At 34.4% G+C, this 26756-nt stretch overlaps 6 protein-coding genes and 1 non-coding gene across 11 annotated transcripts; 4 read left to right on the forward strand and 3 right to left on the reverse strand.

Moving 5' to 3' along the window:
• Positions 1 to 40: 40 nt before the first annotated feature.
• On the reverse strand, positions 41 to 2958 carry Atms (RNA polymerase II-associated factor 1-like protein antimeros). Its single transcript, XM_070310074.1, has 8 exons — positions 2659 to 2958; positions 2494 to 2586; positions 2090 to 2414; positions 1861 to 2004; positions 1664 to 1767; positions 1352 to 1568; positions 1021 to 1267; positions 41 to 926 (listed from the first exon to the last, which is right to left on the reverse strand). The coding sequence occupies exons 1-8, from the start codon at positions 2730 to 2732 to the stop codon at positions 505 to 507; spliced, it is 1626 nt and encodes a 541-aa protein (XP_070166175.1). The 5' UTR covers positions 2733 to 2958; the 3' UTR covers positions 41 to 504.
• Positions 2959 to 4457: 1499 nt separating this feature from the next.
• Patsas (palmitoyltransferase Patsas) lies at positions 4458 to 7828 on the forward strand. The gene is made up of 9 exons (XM_070309547.1): positions 4458 to 4772; positions 5172 to 5413; positions 5541 to 5655; positions 5729 to 5854; positions 5925 to 6370; positions 6459 to 6708; positions 6779 to 6951; positions 7048 to 7213; positions 7296 to 7828. The coding sequence occupies exons 2-9, from the start codon at positions 5244 to 5246 to the stop codon at positions 7497 to 7499; spliced, it is 1650 nt and encodes a 549-aa protein (XP_070165648.1). The 5' UTR covers positions 4458 to 4772; positions 5172 to 5243; the 3' UTR covers positions 7500 to 7828.
• On the reverse strand, positions 7767 to 11339 carry Ced-12 (engulfment and cell motility Ced-12). Of its 2 annotated transcripts, XM_070309546.1 has the most exons (8): positions 11069 to 11339; positions 10674 to 10967; positions 10150 to 10578; positions 9390 to 9806; positions 8881 to 9318; positions 8482 to 8788; positions 8227 to 8395; positions 7768 to 8049 (listed from the first exon to the last, which is right to left on the reverse strand). In XM_070309546.1, the coding sequence occupies exons 1-7, from the start codon at positions 11198 to 11200 to the stop codon at positions 8232 to 8234; spliced, it is 2181 nt and encodes a 726-aa protein (XP_070165647.1). In that variant the 5' UTR covers positions 11201 to 11339; the 3' UTR covers positions 7768 to 8049; positions 8227 to 8231. The 2 variants fall into 2 exon arrangements, with proteins under 2 accessions (XP_070165646.1, XP_070165647.1); XM_070309545.1 differs by having other exon boundaries at positions 7767 to 8395.
• A 1778-nt stretch (positions 11340 to 13117) lies between these two features.
• Positions 13118 to 18518, forward strand: LOC138940640 (angiotensin-converting enzyme-like). Its single transcript, XM_070309730.1, has 10 exons — positions 13118 to 13143; positions 13385 to 13652; positions 13804 to 13932; positions 14033 to 14145; positions 14510 to 14698; positions 14770 to 15037; positions 15107 to 15215; positions 15284 to 15678; positions 15744 to 15890; positions 16056 to 18518. Coding segments are annotated over exons 1-10 (1785 nt in total). The 5' UTR covers positions 13118 to 13142; the 3' UTR covers positions 16222 to 18518.
• Positions 15169 to 20562, reverse strand: D12 (YEATS domain containing 2 homolog D12). 3 transcript variants are annotated; one of them, XR_011448022.1, is made up of 5 exons: positions 19943 to 20562; positions 16772 to 19770; positions 16629 to 16702; positions 16045 to 16529; positions 15169 to 15635 (listed from the first exon to the last, which is right to left on the reverse strand). XR_011448022.1 is itself a non-coding variant. In XM_070309729.1 (5 exons), the coding sequence occupies exons 2-5, from the start codon at positions 20037 to 20039 to the stop codon at positions 16400 to 16402; spliced, it is 3300 nt and encodes a 1099-aa protein (XP_070165830.1). In that variant the 5' UTR covers positions 20040 to 20329; positions 20447 to 20562; the 3' UTR covers positions 15951 to 16399. The 3 variants fall into 3 exon arrangements, 2 of the variants coding, with proteins under 2 accessions (XP_070165830.1, XP_070165829.1); XM_070309729.1 differs by lacking the exon at positions 15169 to 15635 and having other exon boundaries at positions 15951 to 16529; positions 19943 to 20329; positions 20447 to 20562; XM_070309728.1 differs by lacking the exon at positions 15169 to 15635 and having other exon boundaries at positions 15951 to 16529.
• Positions 20563 to 20946: 384 nt separating this feature from the next.
• On the forward strand, positions 20947 to 21065 carry LOC138940902 (5S ribosomal RNA). Its single transcript, XR_011448087.1, has one exon. It is a non-coding gene; the product is annotated as a 5S ribosomal RNA (ribosomal RNA).
• A 146-nt stretch (positions 21066 to 21211) lies between these two features.
• Positions 21212 to 26707, forward strand: LOC138940711 (venom acid phosphatase Acph-1). Of its 2 annotated transcripts, none has more exons than XM_070309836.1 (7): positions 21212 to 21344; positions 22952 to 22986; positions 23157 to 23261; positions 23992 to 24257; positions 24537 to 24693; positions 25923 to 26252; positions 26377 to 26706. In XM_070309836.1, exons 3-7 carry the CDS (start codon positions 23160 to 23162, stop codon positions 26572 to 26574), a joined length of 1053 nt encoding a protein of 350 aa, XP_070165937.1. In that variant the 5' UTR covers positions 21212 to 21344; positions 22952 to 22986; positions 23157 to 23159; the 3' UTR covers positions 26575 to 26706. The 2 variants fall into 2 exon arrangements, with proteins under 2 accessions (XP_070165937.1, XP_070165936.1); XM_070309835.1 differs by lacking the exon at positions 21212 to 21344 and adding an exon at positions 21351 to 21513 and having other exon boundaries at positions 26377 to 26707.
• The last annotated feature ends 49 nt before the right edge of the window (positions 26708 to 26756 follow it).

The raw sequence follows: 26756 nt of genomic DNA on the forward strand, positions 1-26756 counted from the left end.
TATCAAAAATTTTTTTATGAGAGATAACATCATTTATATCTCTTCTCTTGCAGCTTCTAGATTTTGATATCTTTATACATAAAAATAAAAATATATCACAGGAATTACTAAAAAATCTTTTTCAGAAATGTAACATAATTGCTATGAGAAGTGTTTGGAAGAATATTTTACATTGAAAAATGATTCCAGAATTGAAAGTATATATATGTATAATAAAAATGTTTTCCTTACAAATTTATTTATTTATTTTTTTTTTCCCCCCAATCATGCCGCTGAACACTCGTACATCCTGTAAAAATTTCATGTGCAGCTCAAAGAATGTATCCAACAGCAGAATGTACTCAAATAACATCTGATTATCATGATATATATCGGCGATAACGCTGTCCAAAACAAGCGGAATACTTTTAAAATGCGACGATATAAACGAGTCTTTGTTCAAATAATGATTCGAATGGAAATAACCGATAAATTAACAAAGCAGTATCAATCATGCTTCTCGATTCACTCGCTTTCCGAGCCGCTTTCGCCGCTCGCGCTAGCGGAACCGCTACCGCTACCGGTGGCGGATCTCGATCTCGATCGTGATCTCGACTTGGATCGCGAGCTCGACCGAGATCTCGACGGTGACTTTGTAGGCGTTCCCGAGCGCGATCTCGATTTCGATCTAGATCGCGACGAATTCCTGGATTGAGGACTGCCGGATCTAGAACGTGATTTGCTGCGCGACTTGGACGGCGAGCGCGACCGAGACTGCGAGCGCGATCGAGATAGCGATCTAGATTTGGACGGTGAACGCGAGCGTGAGCGTGAGCGCGATCTCGATCTCGAGCCGGAACGGGATCGTGATCGCGATTTCCTACTGGACGCTCGCGAGGATGCCCTCGAGGAGGCGCGTGATTCTCCCTCGTTCTCCGCTTCAGAACCTGGAAACAAATTTTATGGTTTATCGAAAAAATATTTTCTACGATATAGCGATAGCAAATATGTACACACAAAGCAAATTTTTGACTGGCAAACCTTTGCCATCATTCTTCTCTGCTTCTTGTTGAGTTTCCTGCTCTTCCTCCTCTTCCTCTTCCTCCTCCTCGTCCTCGTCTTCCTCTCCAGGCGGCTCCAATTGTTTCTCTCGATATCTCTGCATTCTGAATTCATTGGCGTTCAGTGGTCGATGACGTACAATCAAGCGCGTATTATTCGGCTGCTGTCCGACCTTCTGACGCCGTTTGCTCAATCGCACGCGCGTCTCCAATTCGTTGTAGTAAACCTACGGTACACAAAAGGATTAATGTGACGAGTTGCGGAATTAATAATGCACGTGATATAACAATGTGATATATAATATATATACCCCCTCTTGTCTCATTACGAGGAAATAATTTTCCTCGTATCCCTTGGAGGCCTTGCTCTTGACATTCCAATTATACTCTCTCGCCATTTTGTACTCGTATTCCTCGTCGTCGGCGTAATCGATACTGGCAGTAAAGTCTCGTCGGCGTTTCTCCAACGTTTCATCCAACGGTAAAAAGTAAGCTACAAATTGCTCGCCGCTCTCGTCCATCACACCTCTATAAAAAGCATTGTTTTCATATAATCATCTCTATATTAATTTTATGTGTTTCTTCTCTCTCTCATATATAAAATTACTGCATCGTAAGCTTACCGTATCATAGCTTGCGACATTTCTTCAATCTGCGCTGGTACAGATCGACCCGTTGGTGCAGGATCAGAATCGAATATGACTTGTGCGCATGGATATTTCCATAACTAAATGATAAGATACATAATTAAAGGTTATCGATATATAATGATGATATATTAATATTTATACAATAATAGCTGTTGTACAATTTTAAGTACCTTAAAGTCTGGATATACTGGCAATACTTCTGTAGGTACTACGTTCGGTTTGCTATAATGTCTTTCAATTGGTTTCTTATTATCTTCAAATGTCTTCTCTATAGCTTTTATTTGACTATCACGGTCCATGTACAGTGTTTCCTCCTGATTAAAAATAATTGAAAAATTTTATATCAAGAAATATAGAAATATTGCGCAAACATTGCATAATGCAGAAAATATGTCGTACTTTGAAGTTCTTCTTGATGCTATAACCAACTTTGGCTTCAACCTTGTCCGCTGTTTGTGGTTGGAATCTAGTGCTTTCTGTGGAAATATATTCCGTACGCCTAAGCCACGAAACGCTCTTGGCATGATGTCTAGATCGTTTAGAATCTTGCGGCGTAAGAACATCTTCCTCTAATAATTTCTCATCGGCTGGATCTAACTGTGCATTTACGTCTCCTGCGTACGTGTCCTTATTTATCAGATCAATTTCAACACCTAAATCGTGTTCCGTCAATACTTCATATTTATAATTACGCTCTAACGAAGTCGGATTATACTGGATAAACCTGTATTATAGAAATTACAAATTAATAAAGGCAAAAACACAAATGCGACGTAGTTTGACGATTTGTTTTCGATACTCACCTAGTCGGTTCAAAGGGATACGTTATAAATTTCGGATCAAATGGAATATCCGGTAGCGTATTGCAATATTTAACTCGACATATGAGCTCAGATCTGAGAGAGAATAAGACTCAAATGTAACAATGTTTCGCATAAAAAATGATATCGTATCTTGCGCTCATTTACCTCTTTTCAGCTGGCCTAGTTGTACGTTTATCTCGATCGGCTTGATTGCTGTTGGTTTGAATAGTGGGTGCCATTTTATATCGTCATGTCACACACGTCAATTGTAGAATTTTCCGAGATCGGAATCCACATCCGCTATTAACAAGAAACTAACAACGTAAGAATCGTAAATTAAACTGTAAACTGAGCGCTACATATGCGCAATCTCACGTCGCACTGTGTTTTTAATAATTGGTTCTAATTCACATGCGTACACATGTACAGTGCTTTTTCTCAGGGAAAACCGGGTTTTCTGCACGTGATGTGTAGCGCCAATTTAGCATCATGATGGCGATATCTTTAGTTGATTTTGCAAAGCTATCAGCGAATTGTTTCTCTGTTTTATCTTTGAGCGATAATGAGGAACATTTTATAATTCAATCAATTTAATTTATTTTTAATAATAATATCTCTTTATACATATATATTAAAATATATTTTTTGTAAAAGCTTTGAATTTTAAACGAATATTTAAATATCTTTTTATAGCTGCTGACTGATAAAATACACATTAAAAAAAAAATATATACATAAAATAAACTTTTTATACGCACGTAGAGTATATATACCAGGTATATAAATATGAAACCGGAATTTGCCCATTGATGGCCCTAGCTGTCAATGTAGTTACCGTCAAACCGCGTCGTTGGCGCCATTTTCTTGTTTTGACATCTGATAAAGATTTTCAACTCACAACAATACAAGTTTCATACAACAGCATAGTTTTTAACAGGGTTGGGAAAGTTACTTTATAAAAGTAACTCGTTACCGTTACCGTTATTTTTTCTAAAAAGTAACTCGTTACCGTTACTCGTTACTAATTTTAAAAAGTAACTCGTTACCGTTACAGTTACTAAAAAGTAACGAGTCGTTACAATTTCCGTTACTTTTTTACAATACAAACTAATAAATTATTTTGCATAAGAAAAACTTTTAAAAAATTGTAAGCAAGATTTCATTCAAGATTTATTACAAAATAAATGATTAAATTTTATCGAAATTCTTTATTAATTTTTAATAAAATTTGTTGCTCCATAGTATCATCATTTAAATGCCCTCTTTGTGGTGTTAATACAGAGCCACCGATGCTAAACATTCTTTCTACAGATGCACTGCTTGGTAGAGCTGTATTATATTTAATAAAAAGTTTTTTAAGTTTTGGATAGTCGTTTAACATTTCTATATTACAATTATTTGATTTTAAATATATATATATATATGATAAATATTTATGACTCCGATGTCTATGGCGCATCGTACAAATATAAAAAATGAAATAAAAATCAATAATATATAAATCTATGATCGAAATCCAAGTCAAATCAGCTGCGATAATATCTGGTCTAATAATATCTGGGCGTGATATAAGATAAAGCTATATAAATTAAACCTCTGTGTTATTTGAGATTCGCGATATCAATCGAACAAGGTATTTTTTAATTTTCCATCATAAAATTATTTTAATTACTTTGTACGTTCTCTATTTGAGTTTTCTCTGTTCGAGAATCAATGAGATTCTCGGAATCTTCAATCTTCGGTTAATTAGAATAATTATAAACGTGCGCGCTAGCGACGTCCTAATTTCTCGCACGCAAGCGTTTCTTTTGTCGGGAGATGAGGTTCATTTGGACACAATGCGATTGGACACAACCACTTATATCGACCAATGCTTACGGAAACCAGAATGATTGACCAATGAAAAGGCCTTATTTTCAACTGGCCAATAAGCATTGTGTCCAATTGACACCCTTTCCCGTTGCCGCGTTATCGATTCGAATGCGCAAAACACCGTGTGCGGTGATTGTCGACGGTATTCTCAGAAATGCGGACGTCGTACGTTGCGTCAAATCTCTGCTATCGTTCTCGTTCGTAGGAGTCCAACGCAGGATATTCAAACTCGGAGGAAAAGCTGCGTCGCCCGGAGGTGAATCCCCGAGGATATGGTCGGACCCAACGTCTCCTTGTGACTAACCGTCCCGGAGGGTGCGATTGGAGCGATTGCCACGCAGGGCGCATCCTTCAGAACGCCTTCCGAACACGAGCGTATAAATACAGAACTCGCGACGCTGTGCAAAGTAAAAAAATGCTTTTTTTAAATTGCAAATAACAATTTTTATCACAATTATTCAGTGTAAAAGTAGCCAGAATTTCAATGTTAAGTAGCAAGGTTGAATATTCAAAATTACGCAAGAAGAAATAAACATAAAATAAACAAGAATTGTATGGATATTATGTTTGGTAATATACGCGCTATAAATAGTTAAATATATTATTAAAAAGATATTATCTCATTTAATATTAATTTAGTTTATTAAGTTAATATTAAATTAATGTTAATATTATAATTAATATTAATATTAATTTAATTTATTTATTTTTATTGTATTTTAACTTGCTATGTGTGTGTATTTTTTTGTCCTACTTACGACAAGATTTTAATCTCTTGCATGATCTTATATATGTTTATTTTATAGGTGTATCCTGTGAGCCCTGTGGCAGGGCCCGGTGCGGCGCGATCCGTATGGGAACTAAGTCCCGATCCCGACATGGTCGGGCATCTACCGAACAATTTGATATCCGGCCACCAGAATCATGGCTCGGGCAAGAGCTCGCGACAGAGGAACCGTCCCGATGACAATGTCTACGCCGACGAGGCCGCAACTGGTCAAAGTCCCACCAACGAGACCAAGCAAATCTTTGAACTGCTCAGAGCCGGGTTAGATCATATACACTTTAACTTTAGAAAGAGAGAATAAAATTATGCTGAAAAGCTGAAAAAAAGAAATTAAATAATTAAATCTAAAAAATTCGAGAAAAAAGAAAAACATTCGTTGTTATTATAGTGAAATCGAAGCGGTCGAGGAATTGGTGGAAAGGAATGGATTAAACGTGCTCAGCGCGAGAGATGAATGGGGATATACACCTGCTCATTGGGCTGCCTTAGATGGCAATATTGAAGTTAGTTTCTAAGGAAAGATCCTCATTATTTTTCAAAATAATTAGAGTATTTAATGGATATAAAACTTCTCAGGTCATGAGATATTTGATAGAACGAAACGGTCCCGTCGATTTACCATGTCTCGGTACGCAAGGACCTAGACCGATACATTGGGCCTGCCGAAAAGGTCATAGCGCGATAGTGCAATTGCTATTGAAGGTATAAAAAAGTGAAAAAATTTCAAAGATAAAGCAAAAGAAGAGAGTCACGCAAAGCTTTTTGTTTTTAGGCGGGAGTCGCGGTCAACACAGCTGATTTTAAGGGTCTGACACCTCTAATGACCGCTTGTATGTTTGGCAAATTCGCGACGGCCGCTTTCTTGCTGGGATCCAATGCGCAAGGACATTTGACGGACATAAACGGCGACACCGCGTTGCACTGGGCCGCATACAAGGGCCATGCCGAGCTAATCAAGCTATTGATATACAGCGGCGTGGATCTGCAGAAGCCCGATTACTTTGGCTCGACGCCGCTTCATTTGGCCTGCTTATCCGGCAACGTCAGCTGTGTCCGGATTCTCTGCGAGAAAAGCAAAATCGAGCTCGAGCCGCGCGATAAAAACGGCAAGACACCGTTGCAACTGGCCAAGAGTCACCGCCATTCAGAGATTGTTCGCATTCTGCAGGCGGAACAAAAGCGCCGAGCTAGATGGATACCGCCCATCAACGAACTATGGTCTGCATATTTAATGTAATATTTGGAAATCAAAAAGTTAAATCACTTACGAAACCTTGTGAATAATTTGAATGTTTGCTTTCTCAAGGGCATTGCTGTTTGGCGGAGCAGGCAACAACAAGGGACCGTTGCTACTGTTCATGATATCCGTCCTGCTTTGGGGATACCCGATGTACCTGTTAAAATGCATTCCGTTAACGTGGAATCTTTTGCGTGGCAGCCATTATTGTTTCATTTACTGGAACATCCTCATGTGGATTTCCTGGATTGTGGCTAACAGAAGAGATCCTGGTTACGTACCGCAGAACAGTGACACCTATTATAGAGCGATAAAACAGGTGCGATGCATAGTATCTATAAAGCGATCATATTTAATATTGTCGATTTAAATTTTTCGCATCGTTTCAGATTCCATACTTTGATAAGTGGAAGAAGCGCAATGTTTTATTATCGCGATTATGTCACAGCTGTAGATGTTTCAGACCCCTTCGGGCTAAACACTGTAGAATCTGCAACAGATGCGTCACATATTTCGATCATCACTGTCCGTTTATATATAATTGCGTCGGCCTGAGGAACAGGTATACAATCAATACAAATTATATTCGTTTGTATATGTCAAAATGACAATTAAAGAGAATTTTCAATTCTCTGTAACATATTCTGCTTGTTTTCAGAATGTGGTTTTTCCTGTTCGTTATGTGCGTGGCGATAAATTGCTCTTTTACTTTATATTTCGCATGTTACTGTATCGCAATCGAGGGAATTCAATTGCTGTATATTCTTGGCGTATTAGAAGCTCTCGTCTTTTGTGGACTCGGCTGGATTTTAACATGCACTTCGGTAAATGCGATGTTTGCGATGCTTACATTGCTATCACATTATTGGCATATCAATTTTTTCTATATTCCTTTCTTCTTAACAGGTTTTACATGCTTGTATGAATTTAACTACCAATGAAATGTTCAATTACAAGAGATACTCTTACTTGAGAGACAAGAGAGGCAAATACTTAAATCCCTTTAGTCGAGGGCCTGTGCTCAATTTCATCGAGTTTTTCCTCTGTCCGCCGGATCATCAAATAAACGATCCCCAACATTACCATATTCTTTCGGAGGATGTTATGTAATGTTACATAAAGACCATACGAGTCTTTGATTAATTTATGTCACACACTCTCTCGCAGAGAAGCGTCACAAAAGTGCTACATATATAATGATATATTATTTTTTCAAATTACACATGTACATTTGCACATAAAATATATTATTGTCACTTATAAAAGATTCATATCTCTCATAGTTTATATTATATTACGCTACATTTTGCTGTCAGGAGGCAATTTGCAGAAACATAATAAAAAATTTTATAAAAGTTAAAATCTAAATAAATTATCTGTAAAATTGAAATTCATTACAGTTTATTCATTACATTGTATATAGTTTTTGTAATATATCTCATACAGATTGGTATAAAATATTAATAATATAATTAAATAAATAAAAAATCTTACTATCTAAAATATTATATCATATATTAATAAAAAGATCATCATGATTGTGTAGTGTCATTCTATAAAAAATTTCCATTTGCAATGTATAAATGATTTCTAAAAACGGAATATATATCTGTTTATATAAAATTTAAAATATTTCTTTGGCAAGATGTATTGCTGTTTCCTGTACGATTAAAACATGCGACAAAAAATTATAGCTTAAAAATCTAGATCTATATCATAATAGTAAAATTCGAAATTATAAAAAGAAATAAAAAATGTATAATGATCAAAATGACCAATATGTCTATTAAATCAATATAACAGTGATGTTAGTTCTATATAGAGGAAAATGACTTACGATTTTTACTTGAGTTCGTAACAGAAGTCATAATTTGGCGGCGGTTCGGGGATCGGAGGTGGATCTTGCGGAATATCAATTCCTTCGGCATCTAGAAGCCTTAACTTGATATCCATGGATAATAAAGTCTCCAAGTCATTTTCAGCCTCCTTACTGGTCATTCTGTTTCCTGAACAAGAGTAAAGAAATAAAAATAAAAAATTATCTTCATGTACATAATGCTAATAATAAATGTAAATTGAATTTGCAACTTACCGAGCAAAGCATTAATGCCATCAGTCCAATAATCAAAGACTTGTTCATCGGGAGCAACAAAATCGAGACTAGATACTTCGACAGAATCCAAGGCCAAAGAAAACGCCAACTGGTGTGTAGTTTTCCGTCTCTGCAAATCTTTCATGTGTGGACAATCCCTGCCAATTAGCAATCCTCGAATCTCGACCACTGCTAATTTCGTAGGAAGTTCGTCTATTGTTGGCACCGACTTCTCGTCGCAATCTCCGTAATGGAAGACTTTATGATTTGGCGACAAGCGGACATACCAAAATTTATCTTTAATCCGCTAAAAATATCGAGAATTTTGTTAGAAATTCTATAAGTCGTGCGTCACGTATTTAACATCAAACTCCCATCCAATCAAAATGTATTACTCACTTGTCCTCTGGCACTATATTTCATAAATCTAGTGCCCTGTACCAAAAATCCTAATCGCTGTTGTTGAATCAACTCTAAGATTTCAGGCGTAATCTGTTCTCTAAGTTCAACGATCGGCCTCGCGTGGCTCTCCCATTCCTCTCGGCTTGTTCTCTCCTGCTGCCAAAGATTTGTGATTGTCGAATAAGTGAGCTGTTGTAACTTGTTTTTAAACTTATCCAGTCCTGTAGGTTTGCACTGAAGCGCCCTAGTAATTTGCTCGCGTACAACAGAAAAGACTTTGACAAAATCTTCTGTGGTCGCTCTCATTTCCTTCCACGTCTTATTTAGCAAAACTATGCAGACACAATAAAACTCTTCGAAGGGGTGATCGTGTGTAAAGAACATTGGATGATAAGATTGACCTTGTTCACTGGGTGCTTCACCAATGCGTAACACCTAATTAAAAAAATATTCCTTCATTTTACATATCATGCACAATATTAAATTTATAAAAATACATATCTTACCTCGCATAGTAATTTAACAAGTTCTACACTTGTTCGACCGAAAGGACATTCATGCTCGTCTGCTCTGCATGAATTCTCGAGAACAACTTTCGTATATGCTTCAGTATGATTACGCGCAAAGTATACCATACAATCGAGGGCGAGCATACCCGGTGGTGTTTCAGTAAAATCAAGAGCTGGATTGATGTCATATTTAAAACCCAACTTCTTATAATCCTTGGCGAAAAGCCCCTGCTTGCGAGCAGTTATATCCCCGCTAGTCGTTCCTTCTGTATCAAAGGCGATTTTTCGAAGTTCCTTAATTTTATCATGCGCATCCTGATCCTGCGGATCCATTTTCGCCATCATTCGTTGTTCTAAAAGGCTTAGCATTAGCGTTTGCAACACATAGAGTTGATGCGCCATTTCCGCTCCGACCTGGAAAAGTACAAAAACAATAAAAAAATACATTGAAAAAAATAATATGTAATTGCAAATAGACTGAATATTGGAAATTGCAATACGTTTGAGCAGATGTTTCTGTTTTGGCTTAGTATTTAAAATATAATATGTATGTTTATATCAATATAAGTAAAATCTTGATCCACAAAACAAAATTTGTTTTGAATGTCAAGCATAGAAATAAACAACTCGTTTCAGAACCTAATGAGCTTGGACAAATTATTTCAATTTTTCCAAATTTTAATTATACACAAAATATAAAGAGAAAGATACATAAAGAAAAAGGTGCAAGTCTATTAATATTTTATTAATTATATACCTGTCCAGTAGATTGAATAACATTTGTCAAGAATACATTTCTGACTTGTTTGGATTGTAATGTGGCTGAAACTGCTCGTCTCTTGTATAAATCAGCTTTCAAAAACAGTGCGTTTATTAAAGCTATCGCGTTTTGTTGAATTTGCGCATTCATGCATTGCAAATGCATTACAAGATTGGGAAAAGTAACTTCCTTCTCCACTTGTCCATATTTTCCTGTTGAATTCAAAACTATATTCTCTAAAATACTTAGAGAAGCTTCCACTACATTGGTGTCCTGAGTTACTGATTGATTATTCACATAACTTGCTACTTTATTAATAAATGGTGTTTCCAATATATCCCATGACACAATTCCATGATCCATCAATTCCACAAATGACTGAAGAGAAAATGCAAGTGCGCTTCCCTTGTACTTTCCACCTTCCACCTAAAGATTTAATAATTGGCGATTGTAACATTATGTAAGAAACTTGCATTATCCATGATATAATCATATATTTATATGTATAAAAAGTTTCATACTTGTGAGATGATTAACGCCAATCCTTTCTTGTTTATGAATTCTAATGCAAAAGTCATGTCTATGCTAAGCATACTCAGCTTCTGCAAAGCTATTACTTTTTCTTCTGTTGTCCCATTGTTGAGCTTAGCCAAAATATCATTCGCTGTTTTCGATGGAGAAAACTCTAATCTGAGAATACTGCCATTTTTCACCTCGTTCCTGTTTTTCTCCGTAATATAATTCTGATTGTTGCTTTCTGAAAATTGTAACGAATACGATTCTGCGTCAGATAAATCCCATCCGTTACATAATTCCTGTAATTAAAATACAATATTAATTAATACATGTATATATATATGTGTTGTATAATTATAAAACTACGATAAAAAAAAGTTGTGATTAAAATTAATTATACCTGAATAATACCGGCCAAAGGTTGCTTCTGATTGAATTCAATGAGCTGCGGTACTTGATCAGTCATTTGAACGGCGATTTTTACGATATTCGAATCTTTCTGGACCGGCATCTTGATCGCCTGCGTGTACATAAAGGGTGTAACAATGAATCCTGCAGGATCAAATTCGAGGCAATGGTATGCGGTGCACAACTGCACACCGATCCAGCTTGTTTATAACCCGTTCAAGAACTTGACGTCTTTTCTGTCATATCAACAATCTGACAGCCACGGCCAGTCATGACAAATGCAACGGTCACGTGACTACGAGATTAGGAATGCGTTCAAAAATCTTATTCGTAAAGTAGGATAGCATCGAATTGACCAATTAGAACAAAGAAATCTTTACTTCTCTTGTCCTGATTCGTTAATTAAATGCTACTCAACCTTACGAGTAGGATTTTCGAACGCAATCAAGATTAGGCGAGTCCGCTTCCGTCCGACATCTTAAAATTTATGTATGACCGCAAAGTATGAACGTGATATATTTACGTATGACAATTGCATAATAATACTAATTAAGAGAATCATAATATATATTAATATTGTTTAATTATATATAATGGTTCTTATGATTATTTATATACTTTAGAGAATTATATAATTCGTTTTCTAATATAAAAAATGTATGTTTCGTTGTATGTGTGTATATCATCCTTTAATATATTTTTTAAATATACAATTTGCGCGCGTACATACTTTTTCATTTTATATACAGGATGTCCCATTTTAAAGGACCCACTCAAATATCTCAGAAACACTGCGTTAAATCGAAAAATGTTTCAAACAAAAGTTGTGTGGCTTCAAGAGGGCCATAAGATGGTGACAATGATTTGACCTTGGAAAATCATTTGAAGGTCATGTGAAGGTCAACTTCAAAATCTTAAATGGAAACCCCCATTTTTTATTTAGTATTCTTGTAGCTGACATCGAGAGCTTTCCAAAACACTATAATAAAGTATTTTTTGAGTTATTTTATATTTTAATCTGACATATTTTGATATAAAAAATAAAATATTTCGTAAAATATTCAGTTTTCGATCATTTTACCGTAATACTTCTATGTACAGAATAATAAGACAAATTAATTAGTGCCAAAAAAAAAAAACAAATAATTGTTTAAAAAAATACATTGTAAATAATTTTCTTAAAAACAATTTTTTTTTTATACTAATTGATTTGTCTCATTATTCTGTACGTAGAAGTATTACGGTAAGATTATCAAAAACTAAATATTTTACGAGATATTTAATTTTTTATATCAAAATATGTCAGATTTTAAAATATAAAATAACTCAAAAAGTACTCAATAAAAAAATACTTTATTATAGTGTTTTGGTAAGCTCTCGATGTCAGCTACAAGAATACTAAATAAAAAATGGGGGTTTCCATTTAAGATTTTAAAGTTGACCTTCACATAACCTTCAAATGATTTTCCAAGGTCAAATCATTGTCACCATCTTATGGCCCCCTTGAAGCCACACAACTTTTGTTTGAAACATTTTTCGATTTAACGCAGTGTTTCTGAGATATTTGAGTGGGTCCTTTAAAATGGGACACCCTGTGTATATATATATATATATATATATATACATGTCATATCTTTCATAAGGACGCACTCGAAATCTCATTTCCTCAGAATAGGAAAATAAATAAGATATACCGAGTATTTTCTTTTCGATAGGATGGGCTGATTAAAAGCAGAAACTGGGGATTGTAATAAAAAGCAATTTGCCGACGTAGAATAAACAACGTGTAGGTTTCTCAATTCTCCTCTGTCACCTCCTCATCTCCTCTGTTACCTAGAAAAAACACGAAGAACAGCGCAAATGCGACCAGAAAACGTCAATTGCGGTCTTCGAATACGCGGTGATAAAGACTCTCGCTCGTTCACGAAAGGATTAATTCTTTCCGATAGTGCGACGTTATCGTATTGTAAAATATGACAACTGATTCGAGAAACTGTTCGCGAAATAAGTTCTTTCTTTGTCTCGCCGCATGCATCGTTCTTCATATCAGCGATTCTATCTCAAAAAGTGATTACGTTTTACTACGTAAAAGTGTTTGATTAAAAATTACATATTTCTCGATTAGTCGTGCCATTTTCTCGATACGAGTTATATCGTTCATAAAAATGTTTGGATTTTTTCAAATATATTAATTTAGATATTAAAATGATTCACAATTGCTTGATTCAGTCAATTACGTGTTAATTTATAATTCTTATAACATTGATAATAATTTACTTGTCATATATATATATATATATATATATAGTGCAAGAGATTGATTACGGAATATTCGATCGGATCAACAATGGGTTTGAATTGCTGAATCGAGCGATCGCTAATTTAGAGTGGCAAATCCTCAAAAATCGTTCGATTGTACCGTCAGAAATGTATATGCGATTTGTCCAATTGAAGCTAAATTGGAGAAACGAATGGTGCGAAAAATTTATGGATCTTCGAAATAATGGCGTATCTGTAAATCAAAAGTTGCTGGTGTTTTTGTGCAAAGGACCAAAATATACCAATGAAATGGCAAGGTATGATGAAGATCCTGACAATTAAAGTTCTTTTATTAATATAAATTAAGAAATATTGAAAAAAAATATTCAAATTTCGTTAAATTTAAACATATTTTTATTTCGCGTCCTTTTTTTCGTGCTTATAAAATCAACCTTTCGCTTATTACAGAAAGATTGCTGTTATCAACGAATTCTTGTCGTCCACATACGACTCTGCACAGATTTGCAGAATTGAAAACTATGAACAGAAGTGTTATAATGATGAATTGGACGTGACAAAATTAATGGCAACTTCAAGGTGTATATTTCAATATATTATCTAAATTATTAAATAGATATATTTTATAGATTTTGTTATGGCTTTTGTGGAGTAACTGAATATCTCTATGTTTATTTAGGAATGAAAAAGAATTACGTTGGATTTGGACTGCTTGGAGAAATCGCATGAGTCATGCAAAGGAATTTTTTAGACAATTAGTTGATCTCCAAAATACTGCTGCACGAAACAACGGTATCATATACAATATTTAAATTCTACAAATCAATATATATACGTATATATACATTAAAAATTAAATTGTCCTATAATTAAATACGAAGATAAGTAAGTAAATGTGAATAAAGCAAAGATAAATAATAAACGTTTTTTTTTTTTTTTTCAAAAATATGTAAAATAGAAATGGATTTCTTTTCTGTAACTTCAAAGTTGCAAGTTAGCTAATTTACGAAGCAAAACGTAAAAAATTAAACAATGAAAAAATTGATTTTCCTCTTAAAATAATATTTGAAAATTAAAAACCAAAAAAAAAGTAAGACAATAGAAAAAGGATAAAATCTTATTTTTAATAATAATTAAATCTTACTGTATATACCAGGCTACGCTGATATCGGAGAGTATTGGAGGGAAGAATTCGAGATTCCAGATTTGGAGAGAATGTTCAAAGAAATGTATCAACGAGTCGAGCCATTGTATCGTCTTCTTCACGCTGTCGTGAGATTTCGACTTGCGAAATTGTATCCCGACGTTGTTGACATGTTCCAGCCAATTCCGGCTCATTTGTTAGGTGAAGCGAATTTTGTCAATCAAAAGAAAACGGACGCATCATTTTCAAAACCGATCGCTATATTCTTACAGGTAACTTGTGGTCGCAAAGCTGGGAAGCGTTGATCGACGTGGTATTTCCAAATTACACCGCGATCATGCCAAACCTGACGAATTCGATGATACAAGAAAATTATAATGTCATTAAAATGATAAAAAAAGCAGATGATTTTTACGTATCTCTCGGATTTCCGTCTTTGACGCCAGAATTTTGGAAAAATTCTGTTTTCGAACAAGAAATGGGTAAGAGATCCAGCTGTCACGCAACTGCTGCCAACATGTACAATAGGAATGATTTCAGGTATTTCTATGATATAAATAAATAAATGTTATAAAATTAACGCAATTAATTAATTGCGTTTTATTTTAGAATTAACGCATGTTTAGAGACAAAATCAGAAGATTTCAATGTTATTTATCACGAAATTGGTCATATACAGTATTATATGGCGTATCAGAATCAATCATCATTTTTTAAGGTATCAAAAACTTCCTCGATTCTCAAATATATATTACCAATGTATAAAACCAATTATTTGTTGTTTAGAATGGAATCAATAGCGCTTTCCATGAATCGATAGGAGATGCCATTTCGTACGGTGCAATTTCCTTTCGACACATGCGGCGTCTGGGATTAATACGCAACGCATTTATATCATTCATCAATTCATCCGAGACCAATTCGCGTTCGCAAAATTCATTAGAAATAGCTATCCTCTTAAGACAAGCTCTGCTTAAAATACCGCAACTGTCTAGCGGATTAATAATAGAAAAATGGAGATGGTCTGTCTTCTCCGGCAGGACGAAACCTTCGAGATACAACACATTCTGGTGGACTTTGCATCGTCGATATATGGGCGTCGTACCGCCATCGCGGAGATCCGAGAAATTTTTTGATCCTATGGCAAAATTTCATGTCGCTCATAATATACCTTATGCTGGGTAAGTTAGAGTGATTGGTAAAAAAACGTACATAATGACATCAATAAATGACTTAATATTAATAGATATTTTCTGGGAAACTTCCTGCAAATTCAATTATTCCAAGGAATGTGCGAAGCATCCTTGGGTCTGAGAATTGGTTCCACGGCGTTTGATTTACCTCTTCACACATGCGACATTTATAGATCGAAGGATGCGGGAAAGTTCTTGAGGTCGATAAATTCTTACATCAATTTTGACACAAAATGATAACTTTAATTCTGCTTCTTTTTTTTTAAAAAGTAGTAAAAAAATTTTTCTATTATTTTATTCCAGTGGAGAACGTGATAAAAAAAGATTGTATGTAAAAAATCGTTCTTAGCTTACTTTACTTCCAGGTCGACGATGAAACTTGGAAGTAGCGTGAACTGGAGACACGCGTTACGCGCGATAACGGGATATTCCAAGTATCGTGTGGAGCCGCTCTTAGCCTATTACGAGCCGGTCCGCGAATGGCTGCAACGCGAGATAGAGCATCATAAGATTCCAGTTGGTTGGGATTGAGACGAGCTAAATATCTCTAATTGTTTTATCATGCATTCGTGTAAGTTCGCGTGCATCTAATCTATCTTCCCTCTGCAAATGTATTCTGTATTCGACAAAATGCTGCACTCATCGATTCGTTGTATTTTATAGCCCGGTCTATAACTAGACGATTGTTTGCTTGCTAACGTTTGTGTCGTCACAAGCTAAACGATTCCTTTGTATTCGATTGTTGCATCGAACCCAGACCTTCGTTCGTGAAAATGTCGAATTCCTCTCGACTTGTAAGAGCATTATGGACATCGTTCAGCTTAATAACCTTGGGACATCTGCGACATATTGAAAAAAAAAATGTGCAAAGTACAAGATGGGTAATATAGTATCATATGTAATATCATATAACAAGATATACAAAAAGGGATAATTACTCATTTCCGCTATTTCTTTCCCAAGCTTTTGCCAACGATGTTCGAGTTAGATCCTCCACGAAACATTCGACAACCTGGAAAGACATTATTTTAATACTTAGCATTACAAAATGAGCATAATTTGTATAAGAAATAATCTTTACCCGCATCATTACGCGACTAGCTGCACTATACAAAACACCAGGAATAATCTCTTCTGGTCCAATCTTGATACCGATATCTCGCGCGGTATCGCAGACGAAATTGTGGAATGGCAACAAACTTTCATCAAGTTCAAGCGGTATCAACTTAGAACCAGTTAAAGAATCGCTATTTCGATTATTACTGTTTTTTCTTCGATCAATCGTAATTTTACACGAGCTCTCGTCGACACTCTCGACATCGATCTCTTCATCTTCGATACAAGCATGCCTCAACTGACTAGATTCTTCCTGGCATGTTTGCAGCCACTTTTGCAACGCAATTGATTCCGTATATGTGGTTGAGACTGCGGTGGGTGTTGTAGTATCAGGTAGCTTTTTCGTATCGCTCATCATGACCGCTTTCGATATGGCGGAAGCGTTCTGACTTGGCGTATAGCCGTGCAATCTCGCCCACAGCATGATCTCCTTGATGCTCCATAGTCGATCAGACGGGATCTTCTTCGTTCGCAGGAAGCACCTGATTGTTTTAGCGCGATACCACTCCAGGGCACGTTGTTTGCCAACGTTGTGCGCGAAGTATTCCTTCTCGCTGCAACATGCGTAGGGATGCATCCGTTTGTATTCGGAATCATGGGCGTCCCGCGTGACGATCGGCAATCGGCGTACGATAAATCGTATTAGCGCTTCCGTATCAACGATATTCGCAGTGTCGATCGAGCGCAGAGTTGCCTCGTACAACTCTCTCTTGCTTTGTATCTTGTATTTGTCCTTGCCCAACGTGATTTTTACTCGCTGCGTCACTGTCTTGTCCTCCGATCTTATGTATGGCATGATTTCCTGCTTGCCGGTCGAAGAAATACCTTTCGATGCCTTAGCGAGACTGTAATTATATCGCGGATCATGCGAATCTGCTATTTTCAAGATAGGTACATTCTCGTTAATATTCAGTAGAAGATTGTTGGTGTTTTTTAACATAAGTACAGCAGGCTTCTTATTGTCGCTAATAGTGCCCTCGTGTCGCGCATTCATCTTAGCATTGGGTGGCTTCTTCAGGATGCTCACGGTTTGAGGAATGCGAACATTCAATTTCGCAATATTACCGTCTCTTGAGATAGAAAGTTTCATGTCGCCATCAATGAGCTTTCTCGAGTTTTCAGTTGATTTCGATGCGAGGATATTTGTCACGTCCACCGAAATCGATTTTGTGTCCTTCAAAAGAAGCATACGCTTATTGGTCGACGACGCAAATATATTCGGTGATGGTATGGAAATTCGTAAAGGTTTTAAATGCGAATTAGTAATATTCGAGAAACTCGTGGCTTTCTGCAAGCTGTTAAGTCGATCGGGCGATTTGCAAAAGCCGTTAACCACAATTGGTGTGTCTTTAATCAGGATATTTTCTGAAGTTTTAGAGGTATCACTGTTTTTCGAGTTTCTCGCGTGTAAAAATTTATTTGCATCGAGCGATGATAAATTCTTTTGACTATTTCTCTCTTGAAATGTGTTCACTTGTGAATTATTTTCCGCTGCATTTGAGAAAGATTGGCAACTATTGGAAGACTGAATATCATCGTTAAATTTATGCGATATAATTTGTACATTGTCAAGTTTCTCTTTCTTATCGTCAATTGCTGATGAATTGATCGCGGGAACGCAGTCACTTTCCAGAAAGTGTTCTATAGTGATATTTCCTTCTCTTTCGGTATAATAATTAGAATTAAAATACTGTTTGTCCACATAATTATGATCATGCTTAATATAATAACATATTTCATCTAGATTCGGTTTATTCTCATTGCTGAATATGTTAATAGTTGCATCGTTAGATTCAACTTTTACTCCGACATTTCCCAATTTCTTGATTGAATCCAATGATGAGAGATTAGATTGTTCGTGTACTTCCGAATTAATTATTTCTTCCTTTACTTGAATTTCTTTGGAAGTGCTCATCTGTAAGGTTTCCATAGATTTCGCTGTAGATTGTTTATAAATAAATTCGAAATTGTCATTGTTAGGTTCTATTTTTATAGATGCATTACTAGAAGAAGATTCAACAGATTCATTGCTATTATTCTGCTCAAAATTACATGTCTCTGCTGTATGAATCCATATATCGACCAGAGTCTCCGAGCCCAGTGTTTGCAATCCTGTGTAGGTGCGATCCAACTTCAGATGGTGAATAATGTCTATGGGTTTATCAAGGACATTTTTGAAATGTAACTGTACTCTAACAGGAAACTCGCCCCATCCACGTCTGGACAGGTGAAACGGGTATGATGTGACCTCAATAACGTCGTTTGGACGATAACTAGGGTGCAGGAAGAACCTCACCTTACTGACGAAAGTACTAATGTTGGCACTTTCGTCTTTATCGTTGCGCACGTATATTGTCCATTTATGACTAGATGCATCTTCTCGCCAATCCGGTGGGATCCACTTGGATATGTTACCGATAATAATACGTTTACGGACTTTGTGGCTATTGCCGCGCGATGGACCCGTTTTCGCTGGCATGCTGCTCTTTGGTGGTATGTAACGAGGCACTTTGCGAGGTCGAGATTCTTCGTCTGGCAGTTTCCTTTTCTCACCTTGCAACGCAGCATCATGTTTATCCGCGTTTTCTTCGGTTTTAAGTGCGCTATCCGCCGTAGCTCGTGCGTATGATTCAAGAGACTCATCATTGCACGAGAATCGAGGATCTGTAGATGTCGATGGCACTGCAAGATCGATACAATGAACAGACTTAGGACTTTTTCCGAGTAATGATTTGACTGCAGGATGAATTCTCGTTTGTTTCGTGGTTTCTGCAACTTGAGGAATTTGACACTGTTTGCGATTGTAAAAATTAGTAATTATGACATAACGTAAGAGATGAAAGCTCTTCAGAGCTTTATGCAATCTTTCTTGTATTTGCAAAATTTCCTTCTCCTTCGAATCAATTTCCCGTGCAAATTCCTTCTCCACTATCGCAGTTATTTTTCTTGCAGTAGTGTTTCTTGCTAATACAGAAAAAAAAAATGTTATTTAGATTTAATTACTATAATGCATATACTATAATATAAATATTTCATAAATTCATTAAAAATTAAATATTTTTTATTTATCTCAATTATATTTATTCAATTATATTTATTAATCTATTATTGAATGTTGTAAAATTAATATACTTACCATTATCCTCGTAAATTTTCTGTGAAGCTTGCTCGTCGGAAATTGCGGAAACATAATCAGGATCCTGATCATTCAATGATTCTTCAGAAGCACTCATTTATCGCGTTTACACTTTTATTAAGAGGACAATAGTCATTTCAAAATATAAGGATACGTTTAATTAGGTTAGAGTCAATGCGGTATTTAAAAACAAGATTATGTTAAACAATACTCTCTCAATATAAAATTAGATTTAATATATCTCTTTTTTTTGTCATTCAATAGCATTCACTGAGCACAATCGTAGAATTGTCAAATATAAATATTTTATCGCTTTTATATAAACGTATATAAAAATGTCAATAGAACTCATTTAAAGAGGTTAGAAGCGACGTGGTTTCACTCGTGCTAACCATTAGAAAGCGATCGATACTCAAACGACAAATTTCTTTTAGCTACAAAAAACACTATATTCATCCGAGAATACCGGATAACTTACGCATCAAAATCGATAATAATACATACAAACTATTTTCATCATTGTAGTCCGATCGCAGATGGAACACAAATGTCGCGTCTCGTGTATCCGCACTATCGCGCCATATTGGATACTGCGTCAAGAAAAGGTGTATTTACATTAAAATCGTTTACCTGAGTTTAAAGGCCTATTCAAATTTGCACAAATCATAGAATCTGTATACCTAGAGATGCTCTGCAACCTGAATCGTGTTCGGCGCTGATCACTGAATTAAGGTGCCTTTACATGGCAGCGTCGAGCGTCTGCGCAGGAAAATGCGCAGAATTTATAAACGAGACAGATTCTAGGCTGAAATTAGATTCTGCGCAATTTTCTGCGCAGACGCTCGACGCTTAACGCTGCCATGTAAATATATACAATTATTAGAGTACATACTTATTTTATTGATTATATTTAATTTGAATTGTAAAATATAACATACACGCATATAACATATATAACAAATCTTAAAATTATCATATTACTAATTACTTAGCTCTATTACGTATCCAACGTTCATACCTCGTTTAAAAAACCAGTACTCGTCCGATCACTGAAGTCAAGCAACGTTGGGCACGGTTAGTACTTGGATGGGTGACCACCTGGGAATACCGTGTAATGTTGGTACTCTTTTTTTTTCTTTTTCTTAAAAAAAAAAAAACTAATTAATACGGAAATGCGAATATTTATTTGTAATTATCGTGGATAAAAAACGAAATAGTAGCAGAAATAAAAACAGATAGTATGCTTCAATATGGTCGATATCTTTTATGTAAATTTTTTTTTACGTAACTCCTGCGAAATCTACGTCTAGCGCGACTGCGGTACTTAAGCCCGAGCTAGACTAAACGACGATTAGGAAGTTCCGATCAGTGCGCATCCCGATGTGGATACGTTAACATCTATGTAAGAGTGACTGTAAAATTCAAATTTTTCACAAACACGATAATGATGCAACATTATGTTTTGCCCTATCATCGTTCGGCGCTGTTATTATTCTTTTGCTACGCCGTATTATCCATCACGATTGCGCAATATTGCACGAAAAAAGAACTCGATCTGATTTACGATAAAAGTATGTGAATGTTACAGTAGTAGATGTTAAGTGCAGACGCATGATTGTGTAGGTCGAATTATTCGAAAGAGCTTCGAAAGCAGCAATTATTTCTTTATATGAATTTCTTTCAAAATTTTGGATTATGCCATTTAATTTAAATCTCAACAATAGCTTTATTTAATATTTTCTTTCGCTAAGATCTGCCAAGTTTCAAAATATTATACATACTGCACAAATTGCAGAACAATACTATCATAACTATACTTTATTATTATATAATTATAATAGAGCAATAACATCCGCGCGCTCATATGTGAATAACTTTCTTGAATAAAAGAAACGAAAGATTTAAATGAAACAACGTTGAATTATTATATATATATATTTACTAATTGTTATATATATATAGTTGCTATCAGTGTTTAAAGATAACAATTAGTAAAATAGCATTAATTTAGAATATTTTTATTACGTCAAATCGTTGACATAACGTCGTAACACGTCGTAAGCCAATCTCCTTTGCAGGATTTTAACTGCAACAATACACAGAAGAAAATTTAATTAATATATTAATAATATCTCCAGATATCAGTTTAACATTCATATATGTATATAATACAAAATATACATTTCAGCGAAAATCTTCTTATTTAAATATAAAACTTTCATAACAGTCATAGTTTATAGATATCTGTCTTTGTGATATTAAAATTGAGATAAGAGTCTGAAAATATTCTCATCAGTCATCGGCATGATATTTTTAATGCAAATATAAATTAACTCTAAATTTCAAAATCTGCTCTCAGTAAAAAAAAAAAAAAAAAAAGATAAATAAAATAATTTCAATTTGTAATTATCACATAATAATTTGCTCCGCGAATGTAAAATCGTTGTGAGTTTAACTGATCAATCTATTCTTAATCTTCAACATTATCATTCTGATAATGATTTTTGCGCTAACTCTTTGCGTCCTTCTTGTCTATCGTACATTTCTTAGCAGCTGTCCTTGTTACCCCGTTTTGCACAAATACATGTATATACTATTATCTCTTTTATTAAGCAATAATTGTTAGTATTTATTGTTATCATAGAAAAATGTCTTTAATACATCCATATCAAAGCGAAGATTATCGCAGCATTTTCATTAGGATATTTCATCGAGCTACCAATTTCTCACAACAATGGGTTCAAAGAGAGTAGGAAAGAGATAACGAGAGGACATCGCGATGATATAAAACACATGCGCATTCTCCAATGCCATATGTTGCTAATCAGCATATATAGTCAGTCTTACGCCTAGCATATCGACTCTTGATCTCGAGCGGACATATACGCTCTCTTACTTTTCATAATCCGTACGCTTAATATATTTTTGGAGATTCGCTTTATTGTAGAAAAATGTGTCGCAAGCTTCTGCAGACGTTCGTGTTGTTGCTAAACTTATTTGTGTCCTTAGAGCAACCTGTGCTTCATTTGGAATTGGTTCAAGTGGTAAGTAAAAACTTACACGTATATCTGACATTATGTAATGTGTGATATTGGTATCTTTATAAAACTCTTTCTTTGAAATATTTACTTAATATAAAATATACTATGTTTTACATATATATTATATAAATGATAATAATGCGATGCAACTTCGAATATACCGCGTTTGTCAGGTGATGAGACACGGAGAACGGACGCCGTTACATAAAGAAACGTATCCCAAAGATCCATATAACGAATCAACTTATGAACCATGGGGTATCGGCCAATTAACCAATGTAAGTAATATGCATATAATATGACATTTAGTAATGTTTAAATATAGCATTAATCTTAAAGAAGCAAACATATGTATTCCATAATATTATTATGTCATATATACATATATTAGTTTTTATATGACATATATTTTGATATATTGTATTATTACCTTGGGTTTACAATATAGATTTTAAATCTTTTATCTTTATTTATTTGAAGCAAGAAGTCTGCGTTCGCGCATATATATATATATATATATATATATATATATATATATATATATATATATATATTACTTATATATTCTCAATTTTTCATCGATTAAATTACTTAATTTATATAATTACTATGTTGTCCAATTTGCATCAAATATTAATTCGTTGAATATTTATCTCTCTTCTTATCAGTCACACGTACTAAACCAAATATTTTTGAAAGTTTTGTCTACATAATGTTATATAAACACGAATGAAATTTTAATCTGTAGATAATGAACCAAAAATTATTATAATAAAAATTACAATTTACCTTATTTACAATTTATTTCATAAATTTATATTTTTATATTTTTATTATTAATATCACTTTATAAATACAATATATTCGATATACAAGAAATGCTTATTTTTACATTTGTATATGCTCCTGAGAGTCTAATTACGGATATTATTAATGAGCGGTTGTAAAAACATGATGTACTATCGATAAATTATGAAAAATAAACACATTTTTTCTGGAATTTTTTAGCAAGGAAAATTGACGGAATATCGAATCGGCACAATGCTGAGACAACGTTACAATCATTTTTTGAAATCGATTTATTACCCGCGTGATATCTATGCTGTCAGCTCGGATACCGATCGCACAAAAATGTCTCTCCAATTAATGTTAGCAGGATTATATCCTCCGGATACGATACAAATGTGGAATCCAGATTTACCGTGGCTCGCCATTCCTACGCATTATGTGCCTAAAAGAGTGGACATGTTATTAAAGCCTGAAGGTTGTTCAATGTTAGTATTAAATTTTCATTATACAAATTTTTTATATTAAAAATAGCATCTTTTCAAATTCCTTCAGCAGTTCTTCGTATTATTAATTTTTTAATTGCGTTGCACTGAAAATTAAAAAAAAATTTGTTTATAACAATATTTTAATACATTTGGAAATATTCTAGAAATACTTATAAATATATTTTCTTTAATAGCTAGATGTTTTAACATTGCAAATATAATCTTGAGGAATCTGGACTTTCCTAGGAATGATTTATTGTAATTATAATATTTTTTTAGATACCAGACAGCTTTAGCAGAGGTAAAGAAGATGAAAGAAGTACGCGATAAAATCGCTGTTTATAAGGACTTTTTCATATTTTTAAGCGAGAAAACGGGATTAATGATCGAGGAACCATTGCTCGTTTACGAAGTTTACAATCTGCTAACAGCGCAGGTAAATCAAACTTTTTTAAATGACTAAATCATCTCCGCATACAGCACTGAAGCTTGCAACAACATTGCTGCAACATTGTAATATTGCATATCGCAGTTTAATGTTGCAGAAATATTGCAAAGACATTATTTTACAATATAACTTTAGCAATGTTACAGCAACATTCCGAAAATATTACAAAAAAAGTATTCAATAATCGCTAGTTCATTCGTTTACCACTATGCGGCGCATGTTGCGCTATCTATTCCGCATTTAATTTTTAGTCATGATGATTATATAAAATTTACAAAGAGCGGCTAGTAAGATTAAAAAGATATAATAATTATTTTTGTTAATTTAAGTCGTATGATATGACCCCAATACAGGGGCTCAGACATTGGACTAAGAATTCTTTTAATAGTTTCCATTCTTATATAAAATCAAAAATTTGATAATAATTTTCTAATATGCAAAAGATACTTCAGATTTTAATAAATAAATTTTGAGATTATATAAAGACAAGAGAGATGTGAAAAAACTCGTTGTATGCGTAAATTCACCACAATCTTTTTGCATTCGGATATCTGAATATTTCGGATACAAAGAAATTGTGAATTTACACAATTGCAAATTGAGTTTTTTCTTATTTCTCTTAGATATTCTCTGTCACTGAAGGAAGTCGAATGTGTACTGAAAAATTTACATTTTATAATTTCGTTATTATTATAATACAGAAAAACTATATACACGCTAGATCCTGACTTTTATAGGCCTAATTTCTTATTATTTTTTTCATATGTTAAGGATATTATGTCGATAAATATACATAAAGCATTATCGCATATATATTATATTGCTATGTTGCTGCAATATTATATTGCAATATTTCTGTAGGCGGACATTTTACTGTTGCTGCAATATCATAACAACGTTGCAGCAACATTTCGCAATGTTTCTGCAATATTGCAATCTTGCAGAAAAATGTTGCTGCAATGTTATTGCAATCTTGCGGTGCTGTATACAAAAAATATTTCACATATCAGATCAAACATATATCAATTTTCCTTTTCGTGGAAAATTTAAAGTTTTGTATCTCTCTCTCTCTCTCTCTCTCTCTCTCTCTCTCTCTCTCTGTCTTTCTTTTTATATTATTGCAAATTATTTAATCGTTTAAACATAGATTTATATATTTAATTATTGAAAATTTTCAATTTTTGTAAATGTTTGATAACGATATATACTTATTTCAGAAAACTATGAATTTAACGTTACCAGAATGGTGCACCGATGAAGTGTACCGGAAGATGCAGGATCTAATGGTGTTAGAGTACGAAATCCGTTCATATACAACCCAGTTAAAACGATTGAACGGCGGTATGTTGATCAAAAAGTTCATTGACAATATGAACGCGAAGAGCGAAGATACGATTCCGCGCAAAATGTACGTGTATAGCGGCCATGAAGTGAATCTCGCTGCATTCGCTAGAGCACATAATATCAACGAGCCGAGAATACCGGGTTATGGGTCAACGTTTATATTCGAGAAGTTGCGGGACGAGGAGAGCAATCTTTACATAAGAGTAATTATATCCTCAGTTATACAATACGCAATTAAAACAATTAAATTATATAACTATATAATTAAAATTATATTTTAAATTGAAAATTATATTACTCTCTAAACGTCTATCTCTTTGTTTAAAGATTATTCTGTGGACCGGTTCTACGGAAAAATTGATGACTATTAAGCTGGCAAGCTGCGACGAGATATGTCCTTTGAAAACTTACTTGGAACTCGTTCGTGAAGTAATACCTTCAGACATGGAGGTAACTTGTTTGTGGGACAATATAACCAGAGAAGAAATGCTGGAACTCTTTGCAGAAAAATTATATCAAAATTGATAAAACTTTATGTATAAGTATTATATAGATTAAATAGAAATTACCATATATATTTTTATATGCACAAATAATAGAGCTTGAAAAATGAATGAAAGAAATAAAACTGTGATATATCAATTGAGTTATTAAATTGCTTTGATTGTATATAATTACATTATATACTCTTTTGATATTGAGAAACT

Source organism: Polyergus mexicanus, unplaced genomic scaffold, assembly GCF_030449975.1.
Source record: "Polyergus mexicanus isolate NDT 795.1 unplaced genomic scaffold, iyPolMexi1.0 SCAF_17, whole genome shotgun sequence".
In the NCBI taxonomy this organism is placed as follows: Eukaryota; Metazoa; Arthropoda; class Insecta; order Hymenoptera; family Formicidae; genus Polyergus; species Polyergus mexicanus.

Bases quoted from the DNA above. Each gene is read 5' to 3' on its own strand.
- D12 (XM_070309729.1), bottom strand. From the start codon at position 20,039: ATGAGTGCTTCTGAAGAATCATTGAATGATCAGGATCCTGATTATGTT. The intron at 16,703-16,771 runs GTAAAGATTATT...ATGTCTTTCCAG, and splicing joins CTAGTCGCGTAATGATGCGG to GTTGTCGAATGTTTCGTGGA. The intron at 16,530-16,628 runs GTAATTATCCCT...AATATGTCGCAG, and splicing joins GAAAGAAATAGCGGAAATGA to ATGTCCCAAGGTTATTAAGC.
- LOC138940640 (XM_070309730.1), top strand. The intron at 13,933-14,032 runs GTGTATATTTCA...ATGTTTATTTAG, and splicing joins AAATTAATGGCAACTTCAAG to GAATGAAAAAGAATTACGTT. The intron at 15,679-15,743 runs GTAAGTTAGAGT...TAATATTAATAG, and splicing joins CATAATATACCTTATGCTGG to ATATTTTCTGGGAAACTTCC.
- LOC138940711 (XM_070309835.1), top strand. From the start codon at position 21,387: ATGATGCAACATTATGTTTTGCCCTATCATCGTTCGGCGCTGTTATTA. The intron at 23,262-23,991 runs GTAAGTAATATG...GGAATTTTTTAG, and splicing joins GTATCGGCCAATTAACCAAT to CAAGGAAAATTGACGGAATA. The intron at 26,253-26,376 runs GTAATTATATCC...CTTTGTTTAAAG, and splicing joins AGAGCAATCTTTACATAAGA to ATTATTCTGTGGACCGGTTC.
- Patsas (XM_070309547.1), top strand. From the start codon at position 5,244: ATGGTCGGGCATCTACCGAACAATTTGATATCCGGCCACCAGAATCAT. The intron at 6,709-6,778 runs GTGCGATGCATA...GCATCGTTTCAG, and splicing joins ATTATAGAGCGATAAAACAG to ATTCCATACTTTGATAAGTG. The intron at 6,952-7,047 runs GTATACAATCAA...GCTTGTTTTCAG, and splicing joins TGCGTCGGCCTGAGGAACAG to AATGTGGTTTTTCCTGTTCG.
- Ced-12 (XM_070309545.1), bottom strand. From the start codon at position 11,200: ATGTACACGCAGGCGATCAAGATGCCGGTCCAGAAAGATTCGAATATC. The intron at 10,579-10,673 runs GTATGAAACTTT...TTAAATCTTTAG, and splicing joins TGGCGTTAATCATCTCACAA to GTGGAAGGTGGAAAGTACAA. The intron at 9,807-10,149 runs GTATATAATTAA...GTACTTTTCCAG, and splicing joins TTATTCAATCTACTGGACAG to GTCGGAGCGGAAATGGCGCA.
- Atms (XM_070310074.1), bottom strand. From the start codon at position 2,732: ATGGCACCCACTATTCAAACCAACAGCAATCAAGCCGATCGAGATAAA. The intron at 2,415-2,493 runs GTGAGTATCGAA...TCTATAATACAG, and splicing joins TATCCCTTTGAACCGACTAG to GTTTATCCAGTATAATCCGA. The intron at 1,268-1,351 runs GTATATATATTA...TGTGTACCGTAG, and splicing joins TCGTAATGAGACAAGAGGGG to GTTTACTACAACGAATTGGA.